The sequence below is a fragment of the Anopheles ziemanni genome, chromosome 2, assembly GCF_943734765.1.
Source record: "Anopheles ziemanni chromosome 2, idAnoZiCoDA_A2_x.2, whole genome shotgun sequence".
Taxonomy (NCBI): Eukaryota; Metazoa; Arthropoda; class Insecta; order Diptera; family Culicidae; genus Anopheles; species Anopheles ziemanni.
In genome coordinates, this window is record NC_080705.1 from 20,570,584 (window position 1) to 20,595,969 (window position 25,386).

Here is a 25,386-nt window from a genome sequence, read left to right on the forward strand (position 1 = left end):
GGCGAGTACTTCCCAGGCGGCTCGCCACTTTGGTGGTCGCCAAAGATTTGGGGTTTGCGTTTGTGTACGCAGAGTTTTTTTTTCTCGAAGTCCACGCCACAGCACAAACACATCATACGAGCGTCTCGGATCCCCACGACCGAGAAGCGGGTTCGATTCGAGCGGATTTTAATTGGAAGATGAGAAATGAGTTTATATTTTCGAGGATTATTCAAATTTATTTTCAATTTCCGCTAATTTGAATGCAGTTTGTCCACGCGGGTTTTAGGTTGGAACAAAAACAAAAAACAAGGGAAGCAAAGGGAAACGACCGAAGAAAAGAGAACCTAGAGACCGTGGGCAAACGAGGAACGAACTGAGAATCAACCTGCAAAGCTTCCGAAACCCGAGCGAGTCTCCCCTCGTTGGTCAGGGATGGAAATTTATAACGCTAATAAATTGGCAGCGAACAAAAAACCCCGGGAAGCAAAGAAGGATAACTTTTTCTTCAGCTGAAGAGAGAGAGAGAGAGTCCGGAGCACGATTGGCGATTAAAAATATCCAGCCGGCAGTTTGGCTTTTCCACTTTGGACTTGGCCACGTTGACCTCATAAGTTGCGTTGAGAAATGAAGATGAGTTCAAACCCCGGTGCGGTCGAAACCTTCGCCAAATGCAATGAATGTCAAATAATGCAACATAAACCGGAGCGGCCCGGGGACTAAGGGTGCAGCGGAACGGGACAGCTGGCCGCTTCGGTGACTGGGAAATCAAAAACCGATCATATATTTTATCCAGCGACCATCAAAGTATGGCCAGCAAGCAGTCAGAAGAAAAAAAGACGCTCACAAATAATCTGCCGGACCGTTTCCGTGGTCGAACCGGTTCAAGCAGTTACCGGGTGGAATATTCAAATCAATATTCGAACATAAATTGGACATTAAAATGGGCGCACGGTATTAAATCATCGTCGCAATGGATCGATCCCTCGAGGGACTTACATCTTAAGCCAATTTGGTCGTTAGAGAGAAAAAAAAAGAGAAAACATGTTTGACTTTGTTCAGAAAGCTGTCTTGAAATTATATTACTTCCATGTTTGAGAATGCTTCTCATTGTTTCTTTTGAATAAAAATCATTATATTTGAAGTTCTGGTGTGTAAGTTAATGCTCGAAAAAAATATTTCATCGGTAGGATATGCATGTAAAAATCATTTAATTTGGATAAACACTTTTTCAAACCTTTCCAACAAAGCTCTACTTCAGCCACTGGTTTGTCCCGTCACGCAGCAAAAAACTACCGTCCAATTAAATTGTTTACATAAATGCACGTCAAAAAACGCTCGCAAAATAAGCCACTTCTTAGTGGCGGTATGACATTTAGCCTAGCCAACTTTGTTGCCTTCGCCGATCGCTGTTAATTGTAGCCTCCGCTGAATGTCAAACCGTTCGCTGTCCACACCAGTTTGCACGACGAGGAGTGCGAAGGCTGGCCGCAGCCGAACGGACGGCATTGCCTTTGCAAAACCATTAAACAATAATCATCGCGCAGAATCCGACCATTAACCACTTCCCTAAAATGGTCAAGCGCCAGCATTTTGTTTCGTCTAGCTTCGCGGCAGGTTGCACATGCGCGTGCGTGTCCAATGCATCCACCAGCTACCACTAGTGTGTGTATGCGTGTGTTAAATTGACAACAGAACGGTGTATTTTGCACCGGCATCCCCACCAATCTCCATGTTGCCAGGAAGAAACGCGAGAAACCGAACCGCGTAGCGTTCGTTCAGGTTGCATTGAGTGCATCATTCGAAATGCACCAACACACACAAGCAAGGCATGCAGCTGCGACCCCAAATTACAAGCCAGAACATAGCTACGCGTACTGGTTCATGGGTGCACTTGCAACGGGAAAGCTCTGTCGGAGGTTAAAAAAACCATGGCTTGTCATTTTCCACTTTCATTCGCAGGACTACAGTTGTGTTGAGCGTGAGAGTATGTTTTTCATGACGCTTTACTGTTGAAGTTGATTTTGAAACCATCGTCCATCGATCAAACCATTTATGAAAAAGGGATCTATTGATGAACGTTGAATAGAATTTTACATAAATTACCAATCAATTCTTTATATTGAACTTCTACAGAACCATTTTTATTACGATTTTTAATTTTAGAAACTGAACTAGAAGATTTCTGTAAAATCCTTAAGTAAAATGTTGAATTTATTTTGCATATAAAATGACCAGTTGTGTTTAACAAAATTGGCTTGCATTCCTTAAAATTATTGTCACACTCATTGCAGATTTTTGCATAATGCAACAGGAAATCCGCTGCACTGCGAAATTCGCGCCATATGCTTGGGTATTCTTCGCCTTTCTTCCACTCACATCCTACCTCCCTATGCATTCCATAATGTAACTTTCAGCCACTTTTCGTCCAGATTTTGCTTCGTTTGCCGAAAAAGTCGGGCCATAATTAACTTCATCATTATCATTACCCGTCATTAGTTACTCTAATGATCGAATATTGAAATCCCGCATAATAAAGTACGAACATCTTTCTTCCGGCTCCCTGCAGCATTATTCTCTTAATCTCGGTTTCTTTCTCCCCCTGTCGCTCTATCGTGCCGCATATTTTGGTTGGAACCCCTTTTTCCCGATTCGCATCGGGCTCATCATAGCACGCACCGGAGGACAGCTAGCAGAAGTTTGATGTGAAAAATATCCGCATGATGAATATGAGCGTACAAATGAAGTTAACTGCACCAGAGGGTGAGTTTGGAGAAGCTTGCGATCCCGTCCATCATTTACATCCGCCAGCAGTGGATGACAATGGCCCGGCACCAGAACGTCCTTTCTACAGCTGACCATCCGAACGCGGAGGGAACGGTTGGAAAAAGGGGAAGGAAATTCTGTTGAAATCTCGGTCACTAATGGAACATTCGGACAGCATTCGGGACCCCCCGATGACGATGCTTTAAACTTGCGAAAGGCGAAAGATGGAAAATATTGATACCGATTTAAAAGTGTCAATTTGTGGTTTCGTTAGGGGAATTGCGTTGCTAAATTGGCAACCGGAAGCTAGCTTTTCGTTCCCCGTTTTTCAGGGACCCCGGGAAATTGGTGATTAATTAACGGAAAGCGAGCGGAAGGGAAAAGATCCGCACTTTTCGCTCTATTGCAGGGATGAATTTGTGAATTCATAATATTTTGAAGGGCAATCTATCCCATAACGTCGAAGGGTGTTTTTATGAATATTTCTAACGTGTCTTACTCATACATCCCAGCCGTGTCGGTAGCGTTCATATACGTCTCACTCCGTACCTGGAAGGAAAGCAAAGAAAAGAAATCTTTATTACTCCCGGCTCGATAATTGCAGCTCGCAAATTGTCAATTGAACCGGTCGTCGTCGGCGGTGACTGGTTAATGATTCGTTTGCCACCAGTGCCGGTGCCAGTGGCCGCATAAATCCATTACTCACACGCTGCTGGCAGCGAAACGGTAGCCGCGTGGAACGAACGCAGCAGCTGCCATCGGCGGTGCATTGGGTCCGGTCGGTATCGGGCTGCCCTCACAACACCCTTAAGTCTTGTTAAAAACGCATAAATCTTGACATCGAACCCGGTCGCGCCGAGTCAGCCGCATCGCCTGACCCTGTGGCCGGGCGAAATGGTTCGGCTGATTTGTCGATTATTAACAAACCCCGGCGAGGGAAACCTCGCGTTCCCCTGCACCGGGAGGACATTCGCCCGGAGGTCGCTCCCTACTTTGCAAACTGCTAGCCAAAACGCTGGTTTAATTAAATTTGAAACGAAATCGTTGACCACAAACATCGGCCGCCGTTGGTCGAATTGACTTCGGCGTGGAGGGATAATTTGCTTTTCTAAATTTAGCCGGTGACCTCACGTTGGCCGACATTGGCGGTAAAATTTATTGGAGTGAAACATTTGCACGTAAAACAGAAACATCCATGAGCATTCTTCATTTCCCCACGGTTACTCTAGTTTTGACAAAACTCTTGTTTTGGTAATCAAACAACATAGTATAGAGAGACAACATTTCCAGCCTGCGTTCCAAGCCGGGGAGTTAAAAATAAATTTTAGCAAAGAGACATCCACCCGGTGCAGGACTCCTTACTCCAGCCGGAGGGGAAGGCACGTACAGAAACCAATTGAGGTCAATAAATTATTCAGCTTTATTTTGTTCAGCTGTCACTTGTGTGTTTCCCCCTCCTCCCCCCCCCCCCCCCCCCCCCCCCCCGTGTTTGGCGTGCCGGGATTGTTCGATGGGGAAAAGGTTCCAGAGGTCGTCGGAAAAACGATGGGAGCCTCGAAGGACACAAAAGGGTGAACCGGAGACAGTTCATGTGTCCGCTCCTCGGGAGGCCTGTCGAAGTGATTGGCTAATCGGTATCGAGGGAAAGGAGGAGGGAGGAAATCGACTGGAAAAGCGCAGGGAAAACAATGAACCCCCTGGAAAGCCCGGCGTGGATTATTAAGCAATTTTTATGCGTGACAGTTCGTCGCCGGTGGTCGGCGGCTGGCGGCGGACAGCGACGCGGGAAGGGAAAAAGGGTGTATGAAATTGTGACAGTTTATAGTTAACTTCTAGTTTTCTAGTTAAGTTTATAGGGACCCAACGGGAGAATACAAAGAATGGGCTCGCGAAGGTCATCGACTGGTATGACGGTGGCTTGAGTAATAATTATTTTCCTCCAAAGTGACATCACAAGAAATATTAACACATAAATTACCCATAATTGAATTCAATAATAATTACGCAAGATGGTTAAGCTACACTAGGACGTCATGAAAATCATTCTAATAGTAGAAAGACTCTGAAGTGTTCCCAAACACCTTTTGGGAAATGCTTTCACAATTAATGTAATCCGTTTTATTACAATCAACATTCTACCTTTGCTACAATCGGTACATTGTTCCCTTCTTCGAACAACCACTTTACCGATTCTTTGAATCTTCTCGATCGAACCTCCATCATTCCATCTCAATCCACCATCACACACAGCATCGACGGCCTCCACACTTCAGTCCCCGGAGGCGCTCCTTGGAGCTTTATTTATCTATCCCGGAAGATCATCTAAAACCGCCCGTAACATCTTAATCATCTAACGTCGTTTGATTGTCTTGACGGTCGCCCAGAAGAGAGGGAACGCGACTACGATCGAGTCTTGCGGTCAGTTACATTGTCGTGTGACAAACATTTCGTTTTAACAGAACGCACGCCCGACGGAGGGTGGGCAAGGGTCCCGGGGTGGATATTGCTTTGCTCCTTCATCTCCCTCATTCCAGCAGAAACGCGACCTTCGCTTCTCTTCTCTTCGCTTGCGACTCCAATGGACCTCAGAGTGGTCGACCTACTCCGATCGCGAACTCTAGAGGCGGTGGAAGGGAAGCGGGCGATAGGCGACGGAGCCGGACCGACCGGGCGACGGAAGCCGAAAGACCCAAAGACGGCGAAACCAAAGTCAAACCCATATTCGGATCACCCAACGCGAACTTGCTGGGTGTCCTCGGCTGATGTGCGTCTTTATCTCGTTCTTATGTCCGTTCTCATTCGTTTTATGCCCCGCAATAACGTCCGTATCTTGTTCCGTGGCCTCCCGCCGACCGCCCCGGTCCGGCTATCTCCCCGTTGTTTCCGCGCTGAAATATGTCCTGGTTCCCGGGCCACGGAAACCTTCCGCTCCGCGCTTCGAAACTCTTCACTCTTCACTCTCGCTTCAACACGGGGCTCTCGCTTAATCTGGATAAATCATTTCCTAAATGGTTTATGTCTATTTTCCTTTTCGATTGTATTTCACACCAGATCGAAACTACCGAAAAAATCAAGTCCACCGAAACCATCGGCTTCGGGATCGGTCTCTTTCGTTTCTTCAGTCACCGGTATTTCGAAAAATGCAATGGAAACAAACAGGCGCAGGCACAAAACCCGAGGTCGTTGTGTTCCGGAAAGAACCACTAGACGGCGGCCTTCCAGATTCCCACCCGCCAAAACAAGGAAAAGAAAACAACACTCCGCGATGCGGGGCTCGGAATGGGACGAAAGAAATACGTCAAAACGACAGGAACGCCAGGGGAGGGACCGAGGGAACCCTGGAATGGTGACTCATAAAAAACAATATTTTGACATTTCAATCTAAAGAAGATTATTTTTTATGTTCCGCCGCCATCGACGCCATCCGATCGGGGCTTGGGAGGTCGAAGGCGGTACGAAGGAGTGGAAATGGAAGGAAAGGCCCATGGAGGAAGAAGGGCAGGTTCGGTGTGCTATTGTTATTTGCGCCGTGCTCGAGCATTGAGGGCTTTGGATCGAATGCTGCGATGGTGATGCAACGGTTCATGCAACGGTCAGCTACAGAGGTGTACAAATCCACCTAGAATTATCATGAATTTACTTCAAAACTTTTCATTAAAAAAAACACAATTTAAATAAATTTTTTAAGAATCCTGTATCAAATTAAAAACATTATGCAGAAACATAACTATTTGAAAATATTTTAATAAAACGTTTAAATGAAGGATTGATTTAAATTAAAAAAATCGTTTTAAAGTGATAGTAAAAATGGAATATAAAAACTGCAACTCAGAACAAAATCATCATGTAAAAGCACTTTTAAACGATAGCAACTTTCACTTAACAGCAACTGGTATATGCTCATTTCACTCATGTGAAAGCTAGTATGTCTAAACGCGAAATACACAAAAAATTTAGTTGCTAGTTGCGCATCCAAAATTTTTCCTAACGCAGCCAGGCTAGAAAATTATTTCACAGCAATTAAATTTGTTTGATAACTTGCTCAACTAAAAGCTTTGAAAGGAGTCAACAGTATAAAACCATTTAAAATGATCTTTAAAGGAAATAAATAAGTAAATGAATATTATTATCGATTTTAGAGATGTAAAATTATATCTTCTTGTTTGTTTATCCACCCAACATTGCCGGTTGACAGTTAACGTTAATTTGTTGTGAGTCGTATATGTACTGAAATTGGAAACTTTCAGTCAATTTGAATGAAGACGAATGAAAGTTTACGATGAGTGAAAGTTGCTGTCATCTATCTGCACCTGCGTTTTCTCAAGCGAGAAATGTAACTAAGTGGATAGGCTTCAACAAATAATGTGAGTGGATAATACGATTGGTTATTCATCCTTCTTTTTGGATTCATGGTCAATAGTGACCCAAATGTCTTAGCTAGAAGGTGGAAACGAAACTCATTTTAACATTACCGGGAAAGGAAGGATTTGTTATTACGCATACTCCAGGATTTGATTACCCATATGCCAGCCATTGAGGTCCTCTGGAATCACATTTAGCTTTCAGTCACTTTCGTAGAACATGACGATAAGTTTGTGGAAAGGAGTGAGGAAGACGACCCTCTTAAAACATGATACGGTCAAGCATAAAACTCGGTAATAAATTAATGCTCAATTCTGGTCAAAAGTGTGGCAGAGAATGACCGCGTCGGGAAGGAGTTGCGATTCTACTCAACCTCATGTCGATAACGAGCGAAAACGCGAGTGGGGGGGAAAGAAAATTGCAAAAGTTACCATCTCGAAATGATGAGCAAATTGTCATTTGTCATGCAGAGGCATGTTTACGGTTTACGGGGCTTCCTTGGGTCCGATGCCGACGGATGCGGATGGAGTGCAGTTGCGTTGTCGGTTGCCTTCAATAGCTTAACTCGCCCCGCACGCACCAATGTGTTATGACAATTCCTGTCCCGAACTGTCTGCCGAGACCGAGTTTGGCAACGGAATGGCAGCAGCAGCAGCAAGAACAGACCCTTCGAAAGGAAAACGGAGGGGTTCCAGAACGATCGGCGAAGAGCGCAGACACGAGCATCGTTAGCACGGTTGCGGAGCTCGGGCTCGGAAAAAAGGGGGAAACCCTTTTGCCACGCTCGAAAGCGAAGACCACCCACGAAGGCGCTGCCAGTGAAAGAACCTGGACGTGTGTGTGTGTGTGTGTGTGTGTGTGTGTGTGTGTGTGGCGGTGAGCCTTCTTCGGACGAAACTGCAATGCAACGCCGTACAACCGGGCAAATGTGCAATTCGTGTACGGCTTCCACCGCGCGGGAAACGCAAATGGGATGCAGTTTTGCATTCCCGGAACAAGGCGAGCAACACTTTCGAGGCAGTTTGCCCTTCAGCGTACCCTTCCGCCCGCGCTTGTCTCTTTTTCCCGCCACCAGCACTTCTTTCGTTTTCATTCTTTTCCTTTTATTTCGAAACCAAACCAATCCGTACCGGATCCGCGTCACAATTTATGAAGCGAAACACAGCCAACCGTCATAGTACGTCAAAACGGACAACGTTTGTTGCATATGTTAATTAGTGCTGTCAGGGAACCTTTTGCACTAATTATATCGCGGACGCATAACTCAACCGAGTTGATGACAACCATGATAAATTACAAAATTTAATATATAATTTTAAAATAATAAAAAATTTGAAAAAAAAACCTTAATCAATGAGAAAATTAATCGAACAAGAAAATTGATTGAAATACACAAACACGCACACTCAGTGAAGTGGTATAGAGTCTACTTAGCTCAAGCATGCCTTTCCGCGTTCTCAACAGTTCCCTTCAATTAAACCCTAACATAAGCATGGATTCCTCGACATGAATTTACAATTCCTCATTTCCTTCATGAATGGAAAATGTGGATTGTGGCGTAATGCTGCTGCATTTTCTGCAAGGCAGTCCAATTAATCAGCTCCATTCTGCACCTTGCTCTAAACGGAAGCGGATACAATTCTTCGCTCAACAGATTAATTTATTGCAAACAATGCAAACCGCGCCAAGGTGTGTGCTACTTCAAATGAATCATTTATCTTTTCCATATATTGTAGTGATAAATAAATAAAAAAAGAAGGAAACCCCCTAAGGAATCCCGACTAAGCCGGTACGGTTCGGTGCGGTAAATATTTCGCATATTTTAAGGACCGCGCGGTAGCGCTTCCTGCAACCGAATGTCAACCCCGGTGAGGCTCACGATCGATCTCCGACACGGCGCAGACTCCGGAGCCCGGCAGGGTAATAGATTAATCATCGGCATTCGCTGCCCCCAGCACCACCACCATCGCCACCATCACCCTCGGCCATTGGCGGCGTCGACGTCGATTTTCAATTAAAACATTCGCGCAGCCGCTCACGAGCTGTCACCGCGGCACCGCAGGTGATCTCACCTGTATTAGAATTGTTAATCATCTCTCGGCCGATGGCGGCACGAGCGCGAGATGGAGAAAAAAGACACACACAGGATCGGAACGGAAGGCCAACGAGGGGTAAGGGGACAGGCGGGAGGTGGGCTCAAGGTGGAAGAAGGTCTTAACGAAGCGTGAGTAGGTCGACGTGTTGTCCGCGAGAGTGGTGTTAAATGAGTCGTGAATTAGTCGTTTACTCACTTCAATTAGTGTTTGATTTGTGAAGAGGAGTGTATACGAAGCGAGTCAAAAGTCCTTTTAAATATTGCTCATCAAAAGCTGAGAATGGATAATTTTGCCTCAGGACAACTAGAATAGAAAAACAAATACTCAAAGAGTCTAAGATAAAAAGAAATGACGGAACCGGATCCGCCTGGATGCGCATCAATCGTTCGGATAAGCACAGAAGGGAAAATGGAGTTAAAAACGTCTCGCAACGACCCGCGAACCAGTAGCACCCCATCCTCTGTACCTACACACATACACACGCACACTCACCCGGACAAACCATGGTTTTGTGCAATTGAGCAATTCAAGCCCGGAGCTAAATCCCGGTGGCAAAATCGCAGAGGCGGCACTTAATTACAGACAATCGCAATTATTAAATTATTCCACAACCATCATCATCATCATCATCATCATCGTGATCGCCACGATCGGTGGTTGCTTTTACACACACGCCGGCAAGCAAACCACACCGAGAAGGGGAGGGAAAGAGGCAGACGAACTGCAATTCACACCGACCGGATGTTGGCCCAGCGGAACGGGCTTGGAACGGGTTCAATTTTCCTTCTTGTTGCACCATTTTTCCGACCAACCGCGAACGACCCAACTGACAGCTTCTCTGACGACCGTCGTTGGCAAGTTGCAAAAAACCCGCCGGTAGTTGTAAGTGCTTCGCCATTCACACTCACCCTCGTGACCAGGTCCGCGAATGATTTATGGATTAGAAAACGCGAATTAATCAGCGGTGTATGGGTGTGTGAGCACACTTCATGGCATTTCCACGGTGAAATCATTTTGCGACATGCATTTGTAAGACGTGTGTGTGTGTGTGTGTGTGTGTCCATCCTGTGGCTTCAGGTTCGACACCTACCGGATAACCGATCATCCGGCCTTTTCCCAGGGCAACATATGCGACCGAATTGCTCGCGATCCAATGCTGGCTTAAATTGTGTGAAATTATACTCCATTACATCACGTAGACTTAGATGCGATCGTAGAGATCGTGGAAACATGTGCACACGGAAGGCTAACGCTCGTTAGGAGATAATGATGGAATTATAACGTTTAGCTTCTGTCCGGCGATCGTTTAGTTAATCCTCGCAGCTCAGTAGCCAAGATGACACATTTATTTTGATTGGTTTACGTAAACCACAATCAAGAACCTTTTAAAAACAACCTTTTGAAAGCTGTGTTCAAAAGAAATGAGACCTTTTTAAGATTTTCACGAAGAAAAGTAAGGCTTATCGAATCCTTTTCTTGCCTTTTTAAATGCAATTGATAAAGTCGTCACGGGGCAACGAGCATTTAACGACACTTGTGCTCATTCTAATCGTAAACAATTATCCGCAAAAACACTTGCACACACACACTTGATCTGATGCAGATAAGGATCACTCCTTAATGCCTTATGACGCCTCCCTTTTGACGTTAAACCGACACATTGCAGGAACTTGTTTATAATCCTTGCCCGCACCACCCGGTAGGAAGATAAGTTTCGCGGGAAAAATGCACCTCTCATGGGGGAGAGGTGGTGGGTGAGGAAAAAAAGTCCTCCGAAGCAGTTCGGGGAACGGCGCATCCGTGCCGGAACTCGTAAATTTGACGAAAGAAACGAAGGGCAGCAACACAAGCCAAAAACAAAAAAAGAGCAACAGTGCCATCAGGCAGAACGACTAAAACAAACCCCCACGGGCAGCTTTGGACCTCTTAGCGGGAAAAACAAAAACTAAAGGAACCGAAATACGAACAAAAAAAATCTGCAACATGGAAGCAATTGCACTGGGTTAACTTGGGTGGTCTTGCGTGTATATCTCTCCCTTCCTGTAAAAGTGTCGCCTTTCCGCCATGACGAACCATTGCATGATGGAGGAGGTAGGATGGAGGAGGGGGGAATGCTCTGGGATGCTCCCGAGCCAAAACCGGGCCACAACGCGACGTCACACTTCCCAAAGGGGTCGCGTTTACCAGGAAACTCGGAGTCGGGCTTCTCGTTCCCGCCTACTTTGGGTTGCTTTTACTTTCTGGTCTTAGGAGCTGCACTTAAACTGCATTCCTTCTGGGTCTGCATTCGTTTGCTTGCGCTGCCTTCCCATTTGCTTGTTTCTTTTCTTTTTTTCCGTTCACCCATCCACGGTTTGGCGTATTTTGCATTCGGTAATTGACAAATGAATCCTTTTGGAGCGTAACGGTCCCTGAGCAGATAATATCGAGGGCAGCGGATGTACGCGGACATGTGCATCCCAAACACTTACGCGAATGCAAAATGCTTTCCGATTCCGCATCATGAATAATGCATTTGCTTTATTATTATACATCCTTTTTCTAAATAGTTCCTTTAGCTCAATTACAAAGGAATTTTCCCAAGTGCTCCTTCACTTTCTCATTTCAATCATGTTTCTTGAGATTAAAATAGTTTTGTGACTGAATTCTCCATTTTTTGTACTTTTATGTTTAGTTCTTTTTACCTGTTTCTCATACTTTATCACTCTTACCATTTAATGTCGTGTCACACATTTTTTTACTTCCATTACTTTTCGTCTTACGTAAACATTCTTACTTTCGATTTCGTACACATTGCCTTTGTATTTCCAATTCCCTCCCTTTATGCCCTCTACTGCCGCGTCCCATTTTAATGTCTCACTTAGGACCCTGACACTGTCACGTCGAGGGTCCCATCAAACACACCAAAGTGACAAATTAAAAAACCCAATCCGGGTGGGTGGGCAAACACCGCCGGCGTGTCTACACGCCAACGAGCAGCCCCGAAACCAAGGTCTCCATTGATAACTGGAAGGCACTTCAACAGAAAGAAAAAGGGAACGAGAAAAGGGAACGGGAAAAGACGGGGAAAAGGCGGCTCTCTGTTCCCTTCCGAGGCAAGACGTTTGCTCTCGGTTCGCACCTTAAACCGGCGCGGCGGGCTTTGGACCCGAATCCTCGGGGTCAGCTAAGTCGTCTCTCCGGGCGAATTATACATATCTTTATGACATAATTTAAACAAGCCTCGGGAGAATGCTCAACGATTGGGTTGGAAAGAAGGAGGACTGAAAAGAAGGATTCTGCGCCGAAAAACTATACCAAAAGTATCAAACAAACATTAAACACAAGGATTGAAAAGTTTTTAGAACATGTTATAGAACAAGCATATTTTTATTTTAAGAAGTGCACTCCTACCAAAAGAACGTTTTACCGAATGTGTTATCATAAGTGAAAAGGACGTTAAAAGTCAAGTGAAAAACGTTTTACCACAAGCAACTTAAAATGAAAACAAATCACGAATTTTATTCATCAAATTCTCACAAAAAATAAATTCAATTAACCAACAGAAAAGAAAAGAAACCAAAGAAAAGGACCAACCAAAAAACAAACCCAAAGTAACGCCAGCGGCCAAGAAAGCGAGAACTAATTCCAAAAGAAGTCCTCGAGGCGCTTCCCGCTGTTCGTGTTACGGTATTTTTGCTTCTTGTGTCCAAATATTGTGCTGTTTGTGTTGTTCTTTTCGCCCGCCTTACTTTTCTTGTTGTTATGTGTCTCTCCGTCCGTTCCCGATATCAGCACCTCGAGGGATGTCTTTTCGTGGCCTTTGTTGGCCCCCGTTCCGCATGCCCCGCCACCGGCGATCGAACCCGAGTCACCACGCACATCTCTCGGACCCCTCGGACCGGGGTTCAGTCATTTGTGATCGTTGGATTATGATAAACGAAGCGATTAGAGCGAGTAACGGCGAACGCTTTCCCGAGAACGAAACGAGAGCGAAGCGGGAGTGAGGGAGAAAAATACGGATGCCGAAATTATGCTGACGGCCACATCCATATCCTTCTTGGGTGGCCACTCGGTGGGTGGTCGGTGTGGATGTGTTCTTTCCATGATTTTTTACAGCTCGGTTTTTTGCGCTCGACATTTTTGTCCCTCGCTCGCTCACCCGCTAATGCGAAAGAGAGTGCCATCCGATTTGGGTCGTAAACATTGGAAGGTGTCATAAAATCCCTTCACACCTCACATGGAAGATGGTTTGAAGAAGAAAAAAAAAACAAAAGCGACGAAAAAAAAACGGAACCATATAAAAAGCATCCAATCGAGCCGAAGACCCTAAATGACCCAACCTGCGGAGGTAAAGGTAGGACCATCCGACCCACTCGACCTAATCAGCCTGACAGTTTTACTACAAAGAGCAAACTCAAATAGAGGCCGCTCTTTTATGGTCTCCTAGCGCACAGACCCCGCTTCCTCGCCCCCAAACGAACCTATGATGCTATAAATTAATCACAATCAATCGGAGAACCGGGTCCGGCACGCTGCCGCCACCAGTTTTGGATCATCTCGGCAATTTATGATTGATCCCGCGAGGGACTCGCTGGGGAAATTAATTCAACCGATCGGTCTCCATTAGTCGCTATTGCGAGCGTCTGCCGTGTGAGGCCACATTAGTGGAGCCACTTCAGCGAGTGGAGTGCAGGGCGAGTTTAATGCCAAATTCCGATTTAATTGGAGGTTCTTGAGCCGCCCGATTGATGTTCGACGTTTCGCCGCGACGCCGTATCAATCGGGCACGGCAGATGCCGATCAATAATTAATCTTCATCTGTAGTCCATGTTGGGTGCTCAGGTGGGCTCGGTGACGCTCGGCCGACATCCTATCATTACTATGCACACGCGGTGGCAGCAAACGGAAGGCTCGCGGACCCAGCAGTCTAATTAATTCATCAACCAATTAATTACCCACACGGGTATCGTGAAGTCCTCCAGAGAGGGAGAAGGATAGGAAGCTCCTTATGTCTACACGTGACGTACCTACCATAAACCGAGCAAGTTAATAATAATCGCACATTAGGTGCATAACTAAGATATACCGATAAGGAATACGCAACCGGCAGTACAGAAGGATACCTGCCTATAAAGAAGAGGAAAAAATCACCAACAAGAGGGTCCTAACGTGGAACATAACTCATGCAACCCGGCCAAGCAGAGGTTGTGACAAGCGCGATAAGATTAGGACCTCCCGTTCGTTGCCTATCGCCAGAATAACCAACGTGAGACCTACCGAGCCGGATGGCGATGAAAAATCGCTATTTAATGCCGCAACTTCCCCGCCAGCTTTGGCGGTTTGAGAGCGAAGCTCGAGCTAATGAATTCATTTCGCCTGCATCGGTGCGTTTTATGGTGCATCATATATATTTTTTCTTCCATCCGTAAACATCTTCAGCTCCGCTTGGGGCAGGTTTGATGGCTACAATTATCACAACGTAATAAAGCGGTAGTAAAATGATGAGAAATCAACCAATTCAAGTTGCGAAAGCTACAATGTTCCAAAACAAACAGTAGTTTGAGCAATAAAAGACAAAGAATAGAATTAGAGCAAATGATGGCTAAGAGATTGTTTGGTATAATGTTGAAATGACATTGTTGAGAACAATGATGCTGTTAAATCATTGTTATTATTAAAGACGCATAATAAGCATCGAGTTTGCTTTCAAACACCATTAGAATAATTTAAAAATCATAATAATAAAGAAATTTAATTTATGAAAAACCCCTTACTGCGAGCAACCTTGCGAACGCCCTCCACCTTATCTGATTCACATTCATCACGGCTAAGCATCAACAGGGACCTCCCTACCGAAAGGAATTATCGATCTACTCCATCTGCATTTCGCGTCAAAGAAGTCCATCGGAACCGACTGCTTTTGCAAAGAGGTCGAAAAGAACCAAACGCTCGGATGGAACTGCGCGATGGAACGAGGGAAGTTTTTCTTTTGGGACCATCCTTCCCCGAGCTACCGGCGCCCAGCGTGGGGCAACGTGTTAAAATGTAAAACCCAACGATAGCCATCGGTCAAACGTAATATAACAATTGAGTTTTACTCCTCCTTCCAGTTCGGACAGAAATGGCGCCACCACAAAAGCTCGTGAGGAAAATGAGTTTGAGGCGAACGAATGCGAGTCCGGTCCTCGCGTTTGTCTTATCGTGAATTTCACGCTACGTTCACACCGTTGGATATCGCTGGTAATCGGGATGCAACCCCTTCAAACGTTGCAGACGGTGGACCGTCGCCACCTCCTTCCCAGTCACAATTTACGGCCATCCGGACTCCGCTCCGGAGCGTTCCTGCTACTGCATTCGCATTCGAAGAGGATCACACCGGGGAAGCAAAAGATAATCTCACCGCACGTGAGTCGCCTCTTCGCGGGAGACTCTCGCATGGCTCCTTGGTACAGGTGCAGGTCTCTGAAGCGGACCAAACCCCCGGCGGAGATTGTGATCTGGTGAACGAAACGAAGAACTCCTCGGAGTTTGTTTGCACCGAACGGTGTTAGGGGGCGCGAAACCCTAACCTCAATTTGATGATTGAATTAACCCTGCCTTGGACTCGACAAAGGCCCCCGAACGAATGGCAGATTTGGGAACACCGTGTGCTCAAAAGATGGACCCCCGTGGTGAGGTTGAGGTGAACTATTCGCTTTGCAAACCGTCACGAGGTAAGCGATTACGACAAACCAATTCTCACCGATTGATGGGGGTGACGTGCGATTCACCGAGACATTGAGATCAGCGAGGGTTTTCCATCTCCAAAGAATGCCGCTGGCGATAAGAAATGAAACGTGAACCTTCCTCCCCCAAAGGAATGGCATTAGCCCCCTCAGTTGGATCTCTAAATGGAGGCCAAAGACGGTGACCGGGGGGGTTCCTTTTATTGCACCCTTTCGGTGTAACGACAGGTCCTCGCAGCTACCTTAGACTGACCTTAGCCCGTCGGTAGCAACGGACGCCTAAACACCGGTAGCTTCGATTCGGAAAAATCAAGCCCTCCAATCGATCGTTAGCTTCGTCGCAAAGCCGCCCGAAGCGGCGTCGAGGGCTTTTGATCAGGGCGGGAGTAAAAAAATAAATAAACAAAGCCAAAGCTATAAAGGGCCCCTCTACTTGGCATGGCATTTTCACTTGGCATTCGCGCAAAAGAGTGCATGCAATTCGTGTGCCCACGGTACCATCCGTCCCGCGATCGGCATCGAGGTTCGATCGATTATTGGCGGTAAATTACGACGACGATCGACACACAGCCCAAATCGCGCACGCGGGACGCCGACAGCCGACGACGGGTCTCTGAATGTGATTAGGTTTTATGTAATTGATATTGTAATTGATACGGCTGGAAGAACCGGGGGAGGGAGGAGGATGGTTTGACGGATACGTCGTCCGGCGGAGCGGTAGCGGCACGGATCAAACGGGAAATTCCGATGCGGCTCGAGCGCGTGGGCGCGCGGCGGGTGGATGACTTGATTTTCATGGAAATTATCTCGCGGACGACATGTCGGATGGATAGGGTATGGGGCATTCTGCATTCCTCCTAATGGTTGCGCGGTAGTTGCCTCATAATTCCTGTCCCTAATGAAATAAGCGATCGTTTTGCGCAAAGGTGTCGGTAATCATTAGTCGTGGAAATCGATGCCATTTGTGGACAATTTCCTCGTGCAATCAAGGGAAATGATCGAACGAACTTTAAAATACACATCATATAGGTAGGTATGTGCAGGTAATGGTCACTTTAAAATCATTTGTACATTATTTATACAGCAGTGTAAGTTAATTATCATAATTGTACATTTTCTAGTTTCAAACTCTTACCACTTATGAAGTTTTTAAAAAAGTATTTGTTATTGAAACGTGAAGCTGTACAACCTCAAAAAACTATTTAACAATAACAATCCTTGAATTAATTTCCATGATTCTAAAATAAACTAATTGTTAAGTAACATTTGCACGAAGCTTAAAATTATATAAAAACTTACAAACAATTAAACAAACATTGAATTTTTTGAATTTGTATTTTTTCCATCAACATTAATGTTAAAAATCACATCATTCATAGAATTTATTTTCAAGCAATGCCAGCACAGGTTTTTTCTTATTTAGTCATATCACCTCGTTTGTTGAAATTACTAAACGTCTGCAAAGAAATGTTTTGTTTACAGATTGATCTCCAAACAGATTTACTCGCTAACTAAAAACCATTCTATAAAATTGATCCAAAACAACGAAGCGTTTCGTATCGCTTCCACCTTTCTCAATTGTGTTTTTGTTGCCTCTCGTTTATGGAAATAATGTATGATTATAATATACTTAATGTTTACTAATCATTCAGTAGGTGCATTTCAGTTGCATTTCACTATTGCATTTCTGAAAGTGCAATTGATCCCATTTTTCTGCTACCGTCACCGCTGGCTTCCTTCAATCGTACGATCTATCGAGCGATGCATTAGCTCTAATTAACCGAACGTAATCCGCACGATCCCGAAAATGTCCATCAAAACCCCCATCCCGCCGCTAAGCGTGGTTCGGGATCGGAAAATGGAAATCCTCCGACAATCTGGCCGATCGATCACGACACGCCATGATCCGGTCAAAGTGATGTCCCGCCTTCTCCATTTCAAACACGGCCTTTTTCCTTGCACTTGCACGGATTGACGTTTATGTACTACCAATGAAATGCAAATTACAGCTGCACTCTCCTGGCGCTGGATTTTCGATCGATGATCAGAAACGCACGATGACCAGAGTGGACTAATAAATGACAATTAAAAGGAAACACGAGCCCGGCGCTTCTCCGGAGGCTGAATGGCGTTGGATGAAAATGAGAAACCGGTGCAGCTAGACGCGTGGAAGGATACGAGCAGAAGCACGAAAGAAAAACCTTTACCTCTGATGCAGTGAAAACCGACCGGAAAAGTGACACATGAATGATTTATTTTCAACCTAATGAAATTTCCGATCGCCTTCGAACGCAACTCGACACGCGAGCCGGACTCGGAGGGAAAACTGGCCGTGCCTTGTGTTGTGCCGTGTCGTAGAATGCACCGGCCACCATTGCAACGGCAGCTACAGAAACAGACAGGCCAACCATTGCCACCACCGTCGATGTGGTGCGCTCGATTGAGCCATTCGAGCCGGCGCGGAAAACGGAAAACCGCAGAAAACTAGACAACCCTGGTACTGGTACTATCGAACAAGCCGCTGTCGCCGACAAAACGCATTCAAGCTCGCACACACACACATTGCAGGCTACAAGTTGCAGCGCAAAATTGCATACAAGACAGAACAGCGACAAGCCTCCGGAGACCCCCTTTTCCTCCAGGGCTCCTTCCCTGAAGAGGTAACATGAGCTCCGGATCGAGCCTTCCCGTCGAAGGGCGAGTCGATTGGCGCGGGCTCGAGAAAACGCACCCTTTCACAACTTTTCCCTCCGCGCCGACTCTGCAGAAGGATGTCGCCCGAGTAAAACGGGAAGGGGAAAAGGAGACACACGACAACATCGCTCGAATGTTCTAGCATAGAAGCATAAACGGGCAGACCGGCACAAATAAAGTCAGCGGCCGTCTAATCGTCGTCTGCAGGGCGAGGGAATACCGTGTCCTTTTCTTTTCTTCTTCTGCACACATTCTATACCCTTCTTCACGATTCATTCGAAGGAAAAAGGGTTGTTGGTGCAGAATGCAAAAACATACACGCACACACACGGGTGGACTTAATGCAGTCCCATCAGCACACATTATGCCAACGTTAAACGGTGGAAGTCCATCGGGAAGGAAAAACCATGCAGTGGAAAAATACCACCAAAGAGGAAAGCGTGTAGTAAAAACGCCATTCGGTATGACGTCAAATTGGACCAGTAGTGTTTTATGAGATTATTCTCTATTTTTGTTAACTTTCAGCGATTTCACATTTCACTTTGGTTACTCACTAAGGCCACTTTCCTTTCTTACACTTTCTTTTGTTTATTTTCTTTTCTCTACCAAAACGAACACCTACGTTTAAGACATATTTACTAAAATAAAAAACGGGAAGACAACAACCTTAAAAGGGCCAACTTTGCTGTCTCAAAACCAACCCCGAAGGGCGGAAGGAAAATCGGAAAATTATCCCTTCACGCGCACGGTGAACAGCAGCGCAACAAAGCATTTATGTAGTTCACCCCTTTCGAGGCGAGTTCAATCATTTTCCTCAAAATAGATTCAAACCATAAATGAGGGAGAGTAACAACAACAAAAAACAACAACCAACTTCATAAATAAAACATTATTTTCTCAAACGGCCACCTAAATGAAGGTGGTTTTCGCTCTCTTTTCTTTCCTTTCCTTTTCTTCATGGCAGGATATTTTTCCAGTTCGTTCCTCGACGCACATGCCACTCACGCATTATTTGACCCCTGTTTGCCCGGTGAGTGTGAGTAGGAAAATGAGGAAAAGTCAGTACATCGTTGGCAGTCGAGTAGAACTTCCGCGTGCTTCCGTACCCCGGCTTATGATTTGTTCCTTCCAACCTGTGCCTTTGCAGGAACATTCCTGAATGCTTGCAATAAAATTGTTCTCTCCCGGAGGAAGAAAGGTTTCCATACTCGACGGCACGCTATAGAAACCTTGCAACATATCAATCCAACGATAACAACATAACAAAAGCAAAAGAAGGCGAACGGCGGAAGAACGGAAAGGGAGTGAAGCACAGAACTGACAGTAATAACGATATATTTAATTCCACCTTCACGTGCGGATCCTCGCAAGGATCAAAGGGGCTCATTCACACTGTCCCAGGGGCAGGAAGGGTGCCGTACAAATTGGGTGGCATATTAAATGATGGATCAACTAATTTATGATCGATGCCCGGGGCTCGGTCAGCCTGTTTTCCATTCAGGGGAGAAAGTCTTACCAAACGCGCTTGAAAGGGGTGAGATTCGCACGCCATCAACCAGCGGTGCTTATGGCACTCCCCTTCTGGCACAGGTGAGAGAGAAAATCGTTTGTTTAGCTTTGATTTACCGCTTGGAAGCCGGCAACATCTTTGGCCACGGCGCGATGACCATCACCTGCAACGTCGAATTAAAAAGCGGGAACGAGAGAAAAAAAACAACATAAGCAAAACGCCGCAAAACGCATGAAGCCCTGCCGTAGCGCCCTCTCCCTTGGCCCCCCTTTCCCCCAAGCGTACGAACGAGGGCACAAATGCACGACATGCAGTCGGTACCTTCTTAATTGCCCGCACTCACCTCCACCGCGGCCAGTTCCGCTCCCTCGAGCGGCTTCGTTCGCTCATGTGTTAATTTGTTTGCCTAGTTTGTAGCAGCTACTACAAGCAACGGTTCACGGAGTTTCCACCGCAACCCTCACCGCACCCTTCCCTGTCGAATTTTCCTCCCTTACCGAGACGCTTGTACGTTCGGCCGATTTATGGGAGTGTGTTTTTGTGTATGTTATATTTTCTTAAACGCCTCGAAAGAATGGCTGCCGCACGATCAAACGCACACCATTTTCTTAAGGTATGGTGAGAAAGAAATTAAAAAAGAAGAAGCAAAACCTCTTGAGCGGGATGTAATTATTGACGCACTTTTCCAACACCTTTATTGCCATCCCATTTTCCTCAGCCTAAGATCACTCCCACGGCGGAAGGCGGAAGGAAAATTAATCGGACCATGCATCGGGTGTGCTCCTTTCCCATAAATGATTGGCCATAAGATATTCAGCGTGCAAAAACACATCAATGAAACGATGCCGATGATTTTCTTAGGCCTTCTTGAGCACTCCGCCATGATCAAATGGCGCTGGTTAGCCCATTTCCCTGCTGGCCGCTCAGAGACACATGTTGCGTCGGGAATTTTCAATAATGCAAAGAAGCTTTCCAGCCTTTTTATTGTGATTAACTTTTCCTTCAAATTATTTTCCTAGCGCAGATAAGAGTGGTTTCTTCTTGGCGTCGAAGAAAGCGAAGTTCAAAGTGTTAGAAAAACCTACAATAAATAACTTAGTGGAAACCAGTTGCTGGATAGGCAACTGTTCCTATCCCAGGACGTTTAGCGTAACCTGTTGAAGAATGCAACCGGACGAAAGAAAAAGGTAAGATAATTTGCTGATTGTAAATATCATAGAAGAAGCCTTCATTATTCATTCGTAAAATGTGTAAAAAAGGCTAATAATTGATATAAGCAACAGTTCACACTTCAGTTAGTTATTCTCTTCAATTGGAGGAATCGTTAACAAACGATTTATAGAAACGTTTATCATTTGCTTTTATTCAAAACAGTACATTATTCCTGTCACTGAAACATGAAGAGCTTCAAGAACCTCATTTTTTCAATTTCTAGTAACTGTCAATCATTATGATTGATTTAAAACCCAATATAAATTATAATAAATGTCCACCGTTCTCGCGGGGACACTCAGGAAGAAATTATTCTAAATTATTCATTCCCTCCGGTTTGCTCGTGCCGTAAATTCAGCCCCAAAAGTGAATTCGCCTTTCCAGTTTCGTCCGGAACGCGCCACCAAAAACCCAAACGCGAATTCCCCAAGCGACCGTTACCGGGGGCCGGTTTCGGTGCATTCCAGGGCTTCGGTTCCGGGAAATAAAGTGCATCCGTCAAATGCAGTGCGCGCAAAACGGGGTTTCAAACAGCATTCCATCGGACGGCCGACATTGGGATGGATGCGATGAAGAAGGGAATGTGAACGTATTCTTTGAAGGGCATAAACGTTAAACTGGTGGTACTTTAATTGAAATTGCAAACGTTACAATAAAACGGTGAACGTAAACAGGTAAATGAAGATCACGTTTCAGGATGGATGTTCTAAACAATGAAAACAAGGCACCGGGATCATTAATTCTGCTTTTTTTAAGCGGATTTTATTTCTGAAGATGTTCATAACGACTTCGAAAACATGCAACGTAACTTATTAAATGGGTTACTGACTCGAAAAAAGAAAGTGACTTGCCACTTGTTAACTGGGTTAACATTTGCTCGCTCGAGAAGAAAGTAAAATGAACGAATTCACCGTTACAATGTAATCAAAAAAAGTAGAACAGCGGGCGAATTCTTACATCAATGTGCAGCAGAAAATAATTACAGATAATCTTTAAAAAAGTATTGTAAGACTTCAAACTTCTGCTCAGCGCCTTCGGAGCTAAGGCCAATTAAGGAAACACCTTTGAGAAAATTCATTTACATGCGAACACCTTCTGCTGCTTGGTATGTGTTTTTGTTTAAATAAGCAACCTTCATTAACACTTTTAAATGAAGGTTGATTGACTCTGTCGCAAGTCGCAAGTGAGGCGACTGATGTAAAAAAACACAGGTGACAAACGGCCCTGAAGAGGCCAAACGGCCAGCGAGAGAAAGGACCGCTCCACTCACCTGAACTAGGTCGATCGCTGTAGCGCGTGCAGTAAACCCAAGCGGGCCAAACCATCGGTCCGCCAGAGCTGGACGATCCGCCGGAGCTGCCGGAACTACTTGCGCCACCACCGCCACTCGCACCACCGCCACTAGCACTACTTCCGGACGCACCACTACCACTGGCTCCACCGCCCGCCGGTGGAGCGTCGCCACCCTTCAGCGAACCAGTCGACGAAAGGGGCGAAACCGGACTGACCACGTCCTCACTGCTGCCCACGGAACTACCGACCGAACTGACCGACCCGGAACTCGCGCGGCTGCTCCCGTGGACGCTCGCGCTCGTACAGAACCCCTTCACGCCGGCCAACGACGAGAGTCCGGAGTCCGGCCCAACGCCGCCGCTGAGATCGATTGCCGACGGGCTTTTGCTCGACGGCTTACGACCCGCTCCCGATGGCACGTGGTGTTGCTGCTGTTGCGCCTGCTGCAGCGGCGACGGGTGGCCACCTTTGGACGTCCGCTTCAGCAGCAGCGGGTCGGTGATGCGCCGCCCGAAGTCCGCCTTCAGGATGTTGTCGATGCTAAACTTCAGACTTTGGTCGTTCAACGCCACCGCGATGTTGTTGTTGAGGGCGGCCAGTGCGAGCTGGTGTTGCTGCTGCTGTTGATGGTGATGCTGCTGCTGCTGCTGGTGCTGTTGGAGATGGTGCTGGTGGAGCTGATGAAGATGGTTCCCCACGGTGGAGGAAGCAGGTGGTGTCGGCGGAGACTGTGAACTCTCGCGGGATGTGCGGCTTCCTCCGGCGAACGTCGTCGGGCTGGTAAGCTTCGAGAGGTCACTGTTTAGATTCTGCGTGATCTGCGATATTGCACTGAGGTGTGAGTGGATCCCTCGGAACGGTCCACCACTGCTCGCCCCTCCGGCGTCCCCGGGAGAGGAAGTTTCCTGCCGGTAGAGGTCTCCCAGTCCTAGCGAGATTCCTCGCGCCGGTCGGAAACCTAACTTGGCGGCTTCTGCAGGTGGACTTCGACCTCGCTGAAGCTCCTGAAGGTGTCGTGTCGCCGCCGCCGCCAGTCCCGCACCGCTTCCTCCGAGGTCGTGCGATACGCCGACCTTCGAGGGACTCACGGCGAGTCCCCGGGCCGCGGCCACAATCTGCATCTGCTGGCGCATTAGCTCCTCGGCGTACAGCTGCGAACTCCGGAGAAACTCCTCGTGCAGACGGGTCGGACTAGGGCGCAACATAACCGTAGACCCCGCCGGTTGCTGCAACCGCTGCATAAACTCCAACTCCGACGGGGTGTCCTTAGAATACCGTGACGAATCGTTGCTCATCTCCTCCACCAGCGGAGACACCAGCGTGGCACTCGGAACTAGCGTCCTCGAGCTCGCCCTCAAATCATCCGGAACCTCCTGACCGACGGACAGCTCACTGTCGTCACTGCAGCAGCTCATGCGGTCACTCTCGTGACCATCGTCCTCCTCCCCGCCGAGGTGCGCCTTCGGACTTATCCCCTCTCCCGCGGGTCCACGCTGCTCCAAGTCCGGCGGTGTACCCTTCCGGAGGCCACCGTCCGCCAGCGAGCCCAGAAGGGCCGCACCGGGCATCATCAGGCCTGCCTTTGCCAGTGCCGCACCGGCTTTGAGCGGCAGCGGAATCAGGGGCAAGTTGTGCGACATTATGGTGGCCATTTTTAGAACTCCAACCGGTGCCCCCGGGAGAACATTCCTAGCGTGAGGCCAAAAGCAGACGTTCGCGGAGGTCCGAAATCCTGAGCCTCTTGGAAGAGATTGTTTCTTTACTGTAACGATGAGTTGTTCTAGTTTGTTTGGCCTATCCGGATGCCGATTTACCGTCTCAAAAACATTTTCTTCCAACCAACACTTTGCACTTTTTGGGGGTTGGGAACTTTTCCTCGAAAATTCACTTCCCTCGTTTTCGTTTCAATGTAAATAACTACCGTTTAACCATTTCCCATTGGGGGATTCGCAGCCTGATGTCGTTCGACTTTAGAACCTTGTTCACTTGCGACAGTGATCCATGGACATTTGGATCTCGGGCGTCCTAGGAATAAACCACCACGACCAGAGTCCGTCTCTCGGGAGGGATGTGCGCACTTGTCCACACACTCACTGCACACGCCGACCCGCTGGTCGACCCAATGTTGTACGCGTGAAGGCGAAAATTAGCTAAGTAGCATATTTAAAGGCCCCGTCACAAACGGTGTCCGTGCGCCTCCTTGACTTCCCTTTTTTTCCAAGCACGCGCGAATTAACGCTAAACAACCTTTTTCTCCGTGCTTTTTTCTTCCTTACTGCTGCCCACTTCCTCCTACGTTCGCGGTTTCGCTTGCTGCGATGACGCAAGAGCGAAAACAAGAGGAAAAGCCAGCCACTGCTACTGGCCACTCGCGCTATGTTGGAAGCCCGGTTTCTGGACGCGCGCGTGTTTTTCCTTCCTTCCGCTTGGTCTCCTCCCTCACACTCCCTCTCTCTCTCCCTCGCTTTCCGTACCCCTCGACCCTAAGGGGGTTCTTCAGACGCCACCGGCCGCACACACGACGGAGGAAAGCGCGAAAATCGGACGCGAAAACGGTCGTTCCATCGCGGTACACTTCAAGCAACTGAGGCTCCGGCGAGCGGCACGGACTTCAAGCGTGCGCTAGTAGGCGTCCCGTCTCGTTTTGGTTTTTTCTTTTCTTCTGCGCTCGATTCCGGTTTCCGGCGGCGGGCTCGGTTCTCTCCCTCACTCCCACACATGCTACGGATCGGGTTTCCTTCTCCGCCTAAGAACCGCGTTCGCGATT

At 46.9% G+C, this 25,386-nt stretch overlaps 1 protein-coding gene across 1 annotated transcript in view; it reads right to left on the bottom strand.

The window, feature by feature from the left end:
- Positions 1–24,271, bottom strand: part of LOC131281654 (homeobox protein invected) — a 63,413-nt gene extending 39,142 nt beyond the window's left edge. The window contains exons 1-2 of the mRNA XM_058311000.1: positions 23,687–24,271; positions 22,597–23,623 (exon numbers count right to left, since the gene is read on the bottom strand). Of these exons, the coding sequence (XP_058166983.1) occupies positions 22,597–23,623; positions 23,687–24,271 (1,612 nt within the window). The remainder of the gene's footprint in view (positions 1–22,596; positions 23,624–23,686) is intronic.
- Positions 24,272–25,386: the final 1,115 nt, after the last annotated feature.